General features: G+C 54.6%; 1 protein-coding gene across 4 annotated transcripts in view; it reads right to left on the bottom strand.

Moving 5' to 3' along the window:
• COL4A2 (collagen type IV alpha 2 chain) overlaps positions 1 to 14105 on the bottom strand; it is a 164985-nt gene that overhangs the window by 107054 nt on the left and 43826 nt on the right. For all 4 annotated transcript variants that reach the window (XR_014819956.1, XR_014819955.1, XM_021065909.2 and 1 more), the window contains exon 4: positions 10532 to 10612. Coding sequence is in view for 2 of the 4 variants with exons in the window: in XM_021065909.2 (XP_020921568.1) it covers positions 10532 to 10612 (81 nt within the window). In the remaining 2 variants the exon portion in view is untranslated. The remainder of the gene's footprint in view (positions 1 to 10531; positions 10613 to 14105) is intronic.

The raw sequence follows: 14105 nt of genomic DNA, 5'->3' as shown, positions 1-14105 counted from the left end.
TATTCTGAGCACTATGTTCTTTCATCAAGTGACCAAGAAGGCCTGTCCCATTTCCTTTCCTGGTCCTCTAAGGACAAATGGAACAACCATCATTTTCAGATGTTTTCCTCTGTCCTTCCTGGGTAAGATGTTGGGGAGGTTTGTCCGTGGGCTAGGCCAACAATCCTAGCACTCCGTGATGAGAAACACAACTATGTGTGAAATACCAGGTGTTAAATGATGAGGAATTCCCCCCAAGGCCTTCGAGTGAAGAAACCGCCTTCCCGTTGCGGTGTCCTGCTGGAATTGTCTGGGCTCCTGGTCAGTCTTTGCTTCCCTTGGGTTACGGGCTGTAGCTGGGGTGGAGGGTGCTCGCAGTACAGTCTGGTAAAGAGCTGTGACTCCTGCCCTCAGGGGCTGGTGCACCCTGGCTGCCCAGGAGTAAGTCTTGCCACTTCTTGGAGTCGAGTGGGATAGGGCAGAACGTTAACGGCAACCTGAACAAAACCCTCTGCTCCCCAGACAGTCACAGCTCCTCATCACTGCAAACTCCTGTCCTCGAAGCTTTGGGAACATGTCTTTGACCAAATCTAAGGAAGGCTAGTCTTACTGACAAATGCTGAATACAGGTTCAATGGATACACCCGACCTTGACATTAAGGCTCTTTTGAAACGTATCTCCTATCTTCACAAGGCTTAAGAAAGGCCATTATCACCACGAGACTATTTTGTCAAAAAACCATACAGAGCTGAAACCTGCCCGTACTTTAGTTTTATTAAGGAGAGACCAACTTCAGCATTAAGTTGGTTTGTCCTCTGTTTCTTTATCTAAAACAGACTTTAAGTTTGCAGACCCGTCAACTGCCTTACAAAGACAACATTTTAATAAAACCATGGATGCTGACACTGCAGCTGAGAACTTATGAGGCCAAAGACGTTATTTATCCAGAAGAATTACTTCCATCTCATTTTGCTTTTGCTTTCTTTTGCTTTTTTCTTTCTGGTTCCAAATCTTTAGGAATTACCCATCCTAAGAGTGTTCCAAATACAAACACTCTGTCCCCATGGTGGGACTCTCATGCCCTCGTGGTGACACAGGGGAAAACGGCCATCAACACAGGGCTTGTACTGGGTTACTGGCAGGCCTATTCCTGCTTCAATTCTTCTAGAACTTAAACTTCCAGGCTGGACAGAGAGCGGAAAGAGACAGGGATATATTGATTTTCCTAAGCAGCGGGGACACACGCCCTCTGAAGGCTTGCTTTGTGCTTCCCATGTGAGTCCGACATCTGACAGCTTGAATGATTTGGTTGTCTACACCACAATGAGCTAGTTTGGGTGGGATGTCAGAGGGCTCAGAGCCGTGGACGATTCAGGCTCTCAGGTTGGGTAGCTTCTTAGGAAAATTCTGGAATGCTGAAGCATTAAAAAATAAACTTATATTCCCCTTAGTGCCAGTCATGCCCGGAGCATCTTGGGCTTTAATGATTAAGGACGTGGCCCGACCTCTGATCAAGAAGAAGAAAAGGGCAGAGAAAAGACCACCTCTGGACCCCTTCGTGAGAAACTGCACACGTCGCTTGGCTCGGTCACTTCTGCCATTTCTCTTGGGTTGCTATTCACTATGCTCTCTAGGAGAAAATAAGAGTCCTTTACAAAATCTGCAAAACAATCTGCTAGTTCTCTCTTCAGCACAGAAGCAGCCAGGGGTAAGAGAGCTGAGACGCAGGGCGTCGCCGCGCGTGCAGACTGCCTCGGGGAACTGGAGTTGCTGCTTCTTCATGTGAAGACTCAAGCTTTTCGGCCTCTCATCCTCTCACGTGAGGGAGGACAAATTCAGAGTCAACCTCTCCATTTTCAGAGGGGCATTTAGAAAGCACATCTTGTTTGGCAAGAATTCTGCTCTGGTCTTTTTAGAAATCCTGCCATTGTTGACAAAGAATGGCCTGGAAGTGAGTAACGCAAGACAAAGGTCTGGCCCTCCTTCCCTCACAGAAGAGGAAGCGTTTCAGTGCTGTACTTGTCCAAACATTCCACCAGGAGGAAGGAAGACGCGGATTTCCCCAAGCAGACGGAGTCTGGCTCAGAAGAGGCAGGGCCTGGTCGTCCACAGGCTCCCGGAGGCTGCGTGGGCTCCCAGGCAGCACACGGATCGGTACGGCCGCCGTCTCCGGGCTCCGAACACACACACAGGTGTCCCTGGAGGCCGTGAACGGAAGCCCGTGGCCCCAGAGCGGTCGTTAACGCCGGAGTCCATTAATTCTTCTGCCACCGTTCCTGGGGCTGGTGGCCAGTGTGGACACCTGGTCTCCCTGAGGTTCTGCCGGCTGCGGCCACTGCCTGGAATCCACACAAAGCCGCTTGTGGTCCTTGCCACCCCCGCTGACCCGCCGACCCAAGGGGTCACTTTGGAGCTTCTGCAAAAACCATGCTTTCACCAATGTCCCAGTTTTCTAGAAAAACCTCTGACAGCAGTTTATGGTCAAAGAGATGGGAGAAGGGGGACCTGCCCAGGTTAAAAAAAAAGGGTTATTGTCTCTCTCAACTTCATTCCTCTTCTCCCTGAGCGCCGAGACTTTCTATTCTTTGCTTCTTTTGATGGATGTAAATTCAAAAGGGAACATACGGGCGTGTGGTTCTCTCAGAAAGAATCAGCGGGCTTCCCAGGGTATTTACAGGGCAGCAGACACTCGCACCAGGGAAGAGCTGTCAGTAGTAACACCTGGATGCGTGTTCTCTTTTCACGATGAAGGAATGCGGCTCAGGCTGCCAGGGCAGGGTGTGTGTGTGCGTGTGTGTGTGTGTGCGTGTGTGTGCGTGTGTGTGTGTGCGTGTGCGTGTGCGTGTGTGTGTGTGTGTGTGTGTGTGGTTTCGTCAAGAGAAGGAGACACAGATAAACAAAAAGGAAAATAACAGCCTTCCTCTGCCCTCCAGTACTTCGCTCACCACAGGCTTCATCATTCCTCACGGAGCGTGCCGCTGCTGTCACTGTGGTCTCCGCTGCGCCATCAACCGTCAAACGCCTGTTGGCTGTGGCCGCAAAAAGCACCTGTGTCGTGGGCAATCCCTCAGGAGGGTGGCGAATGCTGAGCTTAATTTTCACGACTGATTTCATGACTCCTGTCATCTAATGATGGGCTTTCTGGTGGGAGACATGGGCATCCAGGCTCAAGCTGTCAAGCTTCAGATAAGGGACACAAGGGTTGCGGGGTCACGGAGATGCGTTTTTCCCTAAGCGCTGACTATCCGTCATCAGGTTCTGTCTGTCCTGAGTCTATCCAATGAGGTAGTATTAAAATTTTGCCTTTTTAGGATTTTAATAATGTATGCTTCCTTTTGGAGGGGCTCCAAACTGGCCTGTTTCCTGTCAAACTCTGACTGGTGCTATGAAGGTCCTTTGAAATGAAATGTTTCTCATGTTGGGGGGGGCGGGGGATGGGGCGGAGGAGTAAGCCGGAGATTCTGTAATCGCTCCTCTCTGTTCCAGCTGCACAATTAAACCATTTCTACCACACCTGATTAGAAGTCCCACTTTTTTTCCTTTTAGGGCCACACCTCAGCATGTGGAAGTTCCCAGACTAGGGGTCGAATCGGAGCTGCAGCTGCCAGCCTACACCACAGCCACAGCAACACCAGATCCAAGCGACCTACACCACGGCTTATGATGATGCTGGATCCTTAACCCACTGAGCGAGGCCAGGGATCGAACCCACATCCTCATGGACACTCGTCAGATTTGTAACCTGCTGAGCCACAATGGGACCTCCCAAATTTGAACCTGAATTAACTAAACTGAGGTAAAATCCAAATTTAGTTCGTCATTTCACCAACCACAGTTCAAGCATTCAAACGGCCACGGAGGGCGAGGCAGGCAGAGACTCCTATATCTGCAGACACTCTTTCCGGAGGGCTCAGGCCTCGAACATGAGCTGCAAAGACCCAGGACTTGTCTGCTTCTGCACCCTGCTGCCTAGACGGGGCCTGACACGGACGTGCAAACAATTTCTATTGAATGAATGCCTTCGTTTTGAAATTCCAGCGGCCAGCGACAGCTCTGTCATCTAGTGCCCCAGGGCGGGGCCACGTTTCCTGGCCTCTTTTTCGACGAGACCTCAACCCCAACTGACCGGACGACCAGAGTAGGACCCTCGCCAGCTCTTCCGCAAGAGCTCGGTGACGCGAGCAAGTTCTAAGTCCCGCAGCTTCTCTCAAGAAACCTCCCGCGTGGCTTCTCGCTTCCCTCAGTCAGAGCTTCTCCGCCTGCCTTCCTTTCGGGCCTCACCTCCCTCGGGTCTCGCCTCTCGGCTCTGCTGGGGTCACAGGGCCCCGCGTGTCCCTTAGTACTCCGGGCACACCCTTGCCTGGGGCCGCGGCCGGCGTCCTGCCCACTGATCAGGGACCCTCCCCTTTCTCTCAGACACGTGCCTTGCGTGCGGGAGACACGAGCTACAGCTCTGCGCGCTGAAGAAGGTACGATCCTACTGACGAAAGGCAGCTAGGGTTCCTGTGACCACTGCAGACGTAAAAGAAAAGGTCATTTTAAAAGCACGTCACGTATGTGCCATGTGCAAATTGGTGGCATCGTCTACATCTGCGGTGACACCGTTTTCCCGGCAGCGCCAGGGCCTGGGGCTGGCTGCAGCCACGGTGGCGTCAGGCTGGCCGCGCCAGAGGCACACTAAAAGTAACCAGACGGTTTTGAAAGTAGGTGAGGGCTCTGTGTATACACAGGTTATACAAGCCCAGAAGCCAGGCGGCCTTTCTGCCGTTTCTGAATCATCCTTTGCCCTTTCTGTGCTGTGAGTGCAGGAACTACAGGTGATGACTTCCGGGCAGTGTGCTGGGCGTACCGTGAACAGGCAACTACCTGGAAAGACAGCAGCTGGTCTGAAAATCAGTGCTGCCACTGCTGCGCTGATGCTTTGACTCCACACTTGCAGGTGTCTTCGGATGGCTCAGTGAGATGGCCAGCGGCCTAGGAAAGCCCGCAGGAGCGCCGGACCACGCACGGCCTACGCGTCCTGAGCATCCGTGTTCTGAGGGTCTCCCCATCGCAGCACAGTGGTCCACCCATTTTCAGAGGTATATTGAGCCGTTTCAAAGGGGAAATTCAGTTTTGTTTCGATACCCCAGGTGTACACACTTACAGGGAAGGTTTGCAATTAACAACGCTCGACAGAAGGTACCACCCTTAGCAAGACCACAGCTCACCCTGGGGACAGGGCTTGCCAGTCGCTGTGGTTCAGAGCTGCCTTGGCCCCTCTGCTCCTCTTCCCAGAAGTCAGGGCTCAGCTCTCTCCACCCACCTGGGTGACAGTGGGGGCCAGAGACTGAATTTCCCGCGCCCCACCGCCTCTGAGAGCTTTCTGATCATGCTCCCTTTGCTTCCTCTCTCACTCCATTTCTCTCGGGTTTCTCTCACTTTGATTTATATTGTTGAATTTAAGGAATCTGGTGAGGTTAAGAATTATTTGCTCATACTTTGACCCAAGTCCAGGGACCCAGAGACTGTGGGAAACTCTTAGCGACATGAAAAAATGCAACAGCCAAACACGACTTGTCTCGGTTCTCAGCCTGTGCTTAAGGGAGCCTGTCGGCTGCACCTTTGCCAGGACGGAGGCTCCAGGTGTGTGGCCGGTGCTGTCAGGCCCGTGGAGGGCGAAGGCGTGGGGACGGCCGTGGAGCCACAGGGAGGTGCTGGCTCACTCCCTCAGGGATAGTGGCCCAGCTCTGGGCCGTCACAGTGGAGGTTTCTCTTCCTCCCACTGCACTTTGATGGGGCTATTGAACCACCTCAATAATTCTCAACATTCGGTGCTTAATCTGACCTCGTATTTGCCAGTGTTTGAAATACCTGATTGCCCAGGAAAACAGGCACCTGTGAGGAAGGGGATGCTGCTAAAAAGTGGGACTAACCTATCTGGTCTGAGCTGTGGTCAAAATCCCAAAGGGCTGGGAGACCAGGAGCCTGGCTGAGGAACTGAAATGATGATCAAAATTGACCTTGGCTGGAAAAATCCGAGATTTTCACAAGCTTGTGGGTGAGTCACTGCACCGAGGCGAAGGCAGTTCTATTTGCTGAGCCAGACGTGCCACCTGCTCTCTCGACTGTGGAACCTTCATGACACAGGCTGGCGGGCATGCTGCTTCGACAGAAATTCCGTGACCAAAATTCACCCTGGTGTTTGCAGCTCCACCTTCCATCTCCACCACGTGTAGGGAAAGAAAGAAGAGAAGGGGAGGAGAGGGAGCCCTCTTGCGTGTTGGTGGGGATGTAAACTGGTGCAGCCACCATGGAGAGCAGCGTGGAGCTTCCTCAGCACACTAAAAACAGAGTTTCCATGTGATCAGCGACCCCACTCCGGCACATACGGCCAGAGAAAACTCTAATTCCAGAAGACATATGAACCCCAATATTCACTGCAGCACCATATACAGCAGCCAAGACACGGAAGCAAGCTAAATGCCATCAGCGGGTGAAAGGACACAGAGGACATGGTAAGTAGACGCAATGGACTCTCAGCCAGTCATAAAACAAAGAACGAATGCCGTGCGCAGCAGCACAGACGGGCCTAGCGATGACCGCAGAAAGCAAAGTGAGTCAGACGCGGAAAGGCAAAGAGATACCCTTACATGCGGAATCTAAGAGAAACGATACAAATGAACTTATTCACCAAACAAATAGACACACGAAGAAAACGAACTCACGGTTACCGGGGGGAAGGAGGAGCGGGATCAGTTAGGAGTCTGGGATGAGCGGATACACTCCAGCGCATATAAAAGAGGTGAGCGGGGAGCGACTGCTTAGCACAGGGAGCGACATTCAGTATCTTCTCATGACCCACGGTGACCAAGAATATACTCGTGCATGTATATGTATTCACTTATACATACACGTGATTCGGCTCTCTCTCTCTGTATATATACATGTTTTCTAGATAATATTCCTTTGCTGTACCCTTGAATCACTGTAAATCAACTATACTTCAATTAAAAGAAGTAGAAAAAGACACAGGCACCAGACAGCTGCGTCTGGTGCGACGGGTGTGTGGCCGTTAGCGGGGGCGAAAGTCTGAGAAAGCAGTGAGCTGGCTTTCCTGGTGCACGGAGCCCCGCGTGGTGTTGGTGGATCAGGACTCACACTTTCTAATTCCTCCAGCATATTTCAGAGGGATTCTTTGAAACACAAACCCCCTAAACAGCAACAACGTCTTAGCTCATTCTGTACAGTTATTTACTTTCCTGACTCACTAAGCAGCTGAAGAGATGGCGGGGGACTGGCTGGGGACCCCAGCGCTTGAGGCAAGGGAGGGGAAGCTCTTCCCCCCTCTGTGTCCCCCCACCGCCTCGGCACAGCGGACACCTGGCCAGAGGCGCGCAGACAGGAAGGTCACTGCGCTGGACAGGAACTCAGCTGAAAGTCTGAGTGCCCCAGCTCTGCCCTGGAGCGAGCGTGGAGCTGGTCACTTGGCCCCATGTCACTGTGCTCCTGTCCTCCCCTGTGAACTGGAGGACCAGGGGGGCAGAGCGTGCATGGACAGTGGGCCTGGGCTCCTGCCCTTCGAGGCCCGGCTACCGGCTTGCTGGAAGGATCCACGGGGCAGCTGGGTCTGTCCTGAGAAACAGTTCTGTCCCTGACTACCGCCACCCAGCACTGCAGGGTGGGGGGACTGGCTCAGCACAGAGCTTACTCATTCGGTAACACGAGAATTCCTTTGGAACCGGAGTCCTAGTGCATTTGTGATTTCTGCTCCGAGTCCAAAAGTTATCCAGTCACAGAGTTTCTGCTGTTGGCTGTCACCAGGGCGAGGAGCACGCTAACTAGGCCCCATGCCCATATAAGGCAGGGCCGGCCCGAGCGCGGGGCTGCGGCGCTGCAGCCAGGCACTGTCACGGCTGCTGTGGTGGCACCGTGGGGAAAACAGACGGCCGGGGACCCCAGGGGAAGCTGTGGGAAAGAGCAAGCCCTGTGCACAGACCTCCGAGCCGAAAATCCACCCCACAGCTATTTTTGGGTATTTCATTCCTTCTGAAAAATACTGTCAATCCAAGAGGAGGGCGGAAATAGCTCTGCTTTCGCCAGGAACCCATGTGGGCAGATTAGTTAATTAATGGATATTTAATACACGAACACCAGGTTGGAAATGGTAGTTAATTAACTACATGCGATTGTCCCAACAATAAATATCTCGAGTGATACACTGGGTTTCCCCTGTGCACAGTGATGATACATGGTGTCAGGGACGGCTCCTCCCCGGGCTTTTCGCTGTCCTCTCTCTGTCAGCGTTTCTGTCATCTTACGGATCAATATTCAATGGCATCCCTGCGTCACTGGGCCAGGCCTGGCTGCTGATGGTTAGAACCACGCAGTTTGGCGCCGTGCGGTCCCATCACAGCATGGGTTTAGGTGCCCCTTCTTGACGGTAAGAGAACAGAGCGGACTCAGCTCTGTTTCAAGCCAGGCCGTGACAACCTCCAGATAAGAGTGGAACCCGCAGGCCAGGCCCTCACGTGGGGTATCACTGGCTCTGGCTCTTTTTTTCTTTTTTCTTTTCAGGGCTGCACCTGCGGCATATGGAGGTTCCCAGGCTAGGGGTCCAATCTGAGCTGCAGCTGCCGGCCTACACCACGGCCACAGCTACACCGGATCCAAGATGCAACTGTGAACAACCCGCACAGACAACCGCCACGTCCCAGCTCCATTTGACCAATGCTGGTAAAGAGTCTGCAGGGTTAAAGGAAGGTCAGGCCTGCTCGGTTACTCCTGCTGACCAAATTACCCAGAAGGGCTCACTTCCTACTTTTCGACAATGTGTAGAAACAGACCCAGGGTATTTTAGGTATTTCTCACCCGGGGACGGGAAGAAGTAATGCCTGTGCTGTGAACTCCCTAACCCAGAAAGGTCTTTTCTGCGACTCTTTGAGGAGACTGCCACAGAGGAGGCCACCGCTGTGCAGACGGCACCATATACTGAAATGAGCAGACGAGCTCTCTTTACGGAAGGAAAACATTTCTGCAAAAGCATCATGGGAATGTTAACGTACTGGTTTGGGTTAAGTCATCACGAAAGGGGAAAAGGATTAGAGCCTGCACCCTGCTCCTCGGCCAGGCTGATCCAGGGAGGGGAATGCAGCGTCCGTGGCGGTGGGGCTCCCCCCGCCTCGGCAGGGCTCGCGGCCCTCAGCACACCACCGACTGGCCCCAGGGCTGCACTGACCGCGCGGAGGCCCGCAGGGGCCTGCAGGCTCCAGGCGGGGAAAACGGACAGCCAGGGACCGGAGAACCGACGTCTCAGGGAAGGCTCCCGCATGTTTACGAACTACTCCTTGTCAAATGCCCATAAACCACCTCCAACGACCGAGTCCCTCAAGACCCCACTTGAAGCCGGGGAACCCCTTCCCAAAGCAGCGACAGCAGAAACTGTCACAGTGACCACAGCCCGGGAGATGGCTTTGACTCGTGCAGAAGAGCGTGCCTCAAGTGCTGTCTCTGCCACCAAAGCCATGGCCGGTGGCAGGTCCGTCCCTAAGACCGCCGTGCTTAGAAAGGGGCTCCCTGCGATGCATTTGCCCTCTTTGGCTTTTCGGGGGGACTCAGGTAGGGTGGACGTGGGGTATGACACCCAGCCACAGAGTGGGGTCTCCAGCGTGGCGTCTCTTCCTCCTGGTGTGTGGGCACGGAGCCCGGCTATGTTACATGCTGGCTTCAGGACTCCACAGAGTGAAAGCATTTGAGCCCCGGGGACGCTCTAATTTTGGATCCCAGCAAGGACAGGGCCCTGCAGGCGGGAAGGCCCAGTGGCTTATTACCTGGCCCTGGCCAAACGGGAGTCCTAGAGGGAAATACCTGGCCCCGAAGCAGAAGGACTCAAAAGACCTTGTATCAGAAAATGGAGTGTGCTCCGTACACTGCCACACACCAAAAAGGGGCTTTAACCTGTCAAGAGAGACAGCGCCAAGGCTCAGACATCAGCTCTAAAGAGTGAGAGGCCTCAACCACTTTGAGGGAGCATATTAAAAAAACCAGTATCAGGTCTATATTTCCAACTCTGCCAGGGGACCATTTGGGGGCATCTTTTTTCTCTGACTCAGCGGTGAAGTGGGCTTTACACAAAGGGGATTCAGGCAGTGAGCGGGAAAATAATTTTGAAAGCCGAAGGATTCTCGGCAGGAGGATACCAGCGCCCCGCCCTCTAGGTTAAAGACACACTGCAGTATAAGCAAAACTACGTGTTTTCTTTGCGCAGTAGTCTTTACAAAATACATGTTTACAGGGAATGTAACTGTGAGACACAGTGGCATTACGTATACACACGTACACATTAGTCACAACGAACAAGAGGAAGGATGCTTGAGAAAGTCAACGCTATTCTCAACTAAGAAAGCGGCCTGCCTCGGCTCACCTTCCCCTTGTGTTATTGTTTGTTTCCTGGGAAGAAACACATCTGTATGAGGTTTCTGAGGGCTGTATGCACATGACTTAAGTCAGGCGGCACTTCGCTTCAAAGCCAAGGATCAGGAGGACAGCATTTATTAGAGCGTCAGGACTTACCCGGCCTCCTTTCTCGGGGTAGCACTGGCAGCCCCCGCTGCAGTCTCTGCCTCCACAGGGCACGTCTAACTTCTTCACCCCCTGCAGAAGCGAAACACAAAAAGAGGCACAGTTACCGCCAACGCTGCAATGACAACGCGTGTGTCACGATGCCACCCATGAGAGGCCTTTCAATCCAACAACCGTTCCTTCAAAACATGCAGCACATCTTTGCAGAGCAGAATTTAAGTTTTTGGAGCAGTTTTAGGTCCACAGCAAGAGGTACAGAGATGTCATGCACAGCCCCCGCCCAACTATCAAGATCCCCACCAGATGGGCTATTTCTCATCAGTGAACCCCTACTGACACGTCCTCATCACTCAGGGTTCACGGACGGCATCCGCGCCGCTCTTGGTGCCGCACAGCCCAGAAGGTCAGTGAGGTGAACCAGGTCAATAAGGCTTTTTCGGTGCCTACCAAGCGCCAGACGCCAAGCTGGATCCCTGGGCTCAAAGTCAAGGAGCTCATATTCCCTGGATACAGGGGGCCCATGAAGAGAGCCTTGGCTCCCCGGCCGCGCTGTAGTTTGACAGAGGAACCCCAGGCACACAGGAGGCAGCCCCTCGTTCTCCCTGAAAGCTGGGGGTGGACTGTGGGAGGGGGTGTCCGGGGTCGAGTGGGGTGGGGTTAAGCTAAACACGCAGGGCAACCCCGGCCCCATCACACAGCACAGATCCCAGTGATTTACAGGGAGGGGGGTTCTGATCCGGAGCGGAACCTGCAGATACACCAGTTAGGGGACGACCCCTCACCTCCATCCCGGGGCACCTGCCCCTCCCTTCCCTGCGACGTGCTCCTTTGGGTGAGGAGGGGGAGGGGTGGGGTGACATCATCGAGCTTTTCATCAAACCCTGAGATGCACCTCTTTGATGAAGCTAGTGGGTAACTGGGCGGGGGCCGGGGGGGAGGTCCTCTGGCTGTACGATTCCAACAAGGAAAAAGCGTGTCTCGCCCTCGATCTCAGTGTTTCAGTAAAAGATGGACCGGGCGGCGGCGGCCGTGTCTGAGCTCTTCCTTCCAGACTGTGCCCACGGTGCTGAGCATTGGAGCAGAGGACAGGCACGGTGGCTCTCTGCTCACCGAGTATCGGCCTGCTGTTCCCGACCCCTTCCTCCTGCAGGTAAGTGAGCCCAGCTGGTCCCCAGGGAACCGCCACCGGGCCCCCCTCGCTCTCGGCCAGGCTGTCCGGAGCCCCAGGGAGCCCATCTGGTGAGCGCCGGGCCCAACCCTCCTGGGCCAGCAATGCTCCCCAGACAACAGAACCCACTCCAGCTTCAAGCGAAATCACATTTCGCCCCAGCGACTTCATTCTCTTAGGAGTTACGTCTCAGTGACCATTCAGGGGGGCATCTGGGGACGCCCTCTGAAGTTTGTCTGTCTGTTCTTTCGTGCCAGCACATCTGCCAGCATCTTCCCCGCTCCCAAACATTCCCGTGGAGCCATAGATGGGGTTGCCTGGCCACCTCGGACACTCCTGGGGGCACTAGGCCTCCCGGACAGCCAGCCTTGGTGGGCACGCGTGCAAGCTCTGACTCCACCCCTCTGGCCAGTGAGCCCAGCCCTCGTCAGCCGCTCGGTGTCCTTTCTGCTCAGGTGACCCAGTCCCTCCCTTTGCCACCTCTTTTCTCCAGAGGTGTCTGGCTTGAGAGTTCCACGCTTTGGGGGGTCTTACTACCAGCCCTCACCTCACCTAACACTGGATGCATCGGTCACTACTTCGAAGAATTCAAAAAAGTCCCAAAACCTCAAACCCTTTAAGGAGCCCAACACCTCTAAAGCCTCTCCAGTTGCCCGGTTGTCTGTCTGTCCTGAGTGGGGTGAGGCCGCGGCGTGAGCTCCGAGATGAAGAGTGGGCGCGAATGTTCTGAGCCTCCCTTCTCTCCCGCCCCGCTCAGCCGAGTCTCGGGCCTGCTGTCCCCGACAGCCGGTCACGCAGGCCCAGTGAGACGCCAGGTGTCTGCCAGTTCTCCTTACGCCTTTGGGCTCTGGGGACCGTGGGGCGCACTTTTAAACGCCATGACCTCGAAGACTTGGTTTCGAACCCTGGCTCCGTGCCGTCGTTTATGGACCCTGCACAGGCCTGGGCAGGCGTCGGCGGTTCACACGGCAGTTCATTCACCCGTCGTGTGCAAACGGTCGCGGCTCCTCTGGCCACAGGGCGAAGCATTACTCCTGTTCCCCACCGGGTGTTTCACGTGCTGTTTTTAATTCTGATTTTAAAGCCATTTGCCAAACCCCTGTATATAAATCAATGGCTGAAATGATTTTAATGGTTTCAAATTGATCTAACAGACTTTCTATTCCGGGTTTAGAATATACGCACTGGATTTAGTTACAGAAATGAGTTCTTCAAAACCCACTCAAAATTCAATAGCGCTTTTCTGCTTTTGGAACTAAGACTTGTAGCCCTGAAAACACTCGGCCTTATTACTTTTCAACTGTGTGCCCAAGGCTCAGGTACCCTGTCTCAGGAGGTGAGATGCAGCCGGTTTCCACCACAAAATCCCAGCCCTCTGTGTGTGTCTACGTGTGTGAGTCTCTGCGTCTCTGCGCCTCTGTCTGTATGTGTCTGTGCGTCTGGGTTTTCCCATCAGCGCCCTACGTGTCCCGCACAGGAGCCTTAGGGACCCCAGGGTGGATGAGAGCCCTGAGTACCACCTCCTGGAATGTGGGGCTCTGGGGTGAAGCGAGGCGCTCCCTCACCAGGGCAGGGCAGGTGCGCCAGACGACTCAGGGACCGAACGGGCCTCAGCGGAGCCTCGGGATTCCCCGGACGTGACCTGGGCTCTGGGACTTTCTCAGGACACGAGAGCCCTCCTGAGGACCTGGAGTGAGGACTGCGTGAAGTGCTAGGTGGGTCCTGGGTCTGCGTCCCAGCCTCCAGCGCCCCCCCCAAGAAAACCCCAGAGGAATACCTAAGGCTCACCAACCACGGCCCAACCCAGGCCCTGGAGTCTGCCCCTGACTTGACCGCTTGACACAACTCAAGATACACCTCGGCCCTCCTGTCGGCTCCCTAATAAGGATGATGCGCTCTCCCCGCCACCCTCGAAGATGACAAGCTGGTCCTGGTCCGGACCTTCCCCTGCGGGGTCCCCAGAAGGGCGTGCTTCACCCACAGACATCAGTGCCAGCCTCCCTGCCACCTGTCTCACTGCCCAGCACTGGCTCTCCCTGACGCCCTGCCGGTCACTGAGGGACGCAGCTGCCAGAGCCACGAGGCTCCTGCAGACCCACTTTTGCCGACCAGCTGCATTTATTCACCTGCGGGGCCAAACTCGCCCTGCTTTGGCCGGCCTGCATCCCAGCGTGGACCCAGCTCGTGGCCCAAGGGGACCGACAAGACTGAAGATCTGTGAAAACTGAGGTCTCCCGCCCCGGAGAACACTGAATCCAACAGGCAGGCGCTATTCACCCAGAGCCTGCACCCGCCTGGGCTCTGGGACCCAGAGGAGCTGCCCCCCACGCTTCCCGTTCTGGAGCGTTTAGGGGACACTGTCCTTCGCCTGCACCAGTGAGGGAAGTGCCAAGTGGC

Source organism: Sus scrofa, chromosome 11 (assembly GCF_054392235.1).
Source record: "Sus scrofa isolate SSC_HxYL_T2T_F1_AM1 chromosome 11, Sscrofa_HxYL_maternal_Yorkshire_Landrace_v2.0, whole genome shotgun sequence".
NCBI classification, from domain to species: domain Eukaryota; kingdom Metazoa; phylum Chordata; class Mammalia; order Artiodactyla; family Suidae; genus Sus; species Sus scrofa.
The sequence above is the reverse complement of the archived record's forward strand: the minus strand, read 5'-3'. Positions and strand labels throughout refer to the sequence as shown.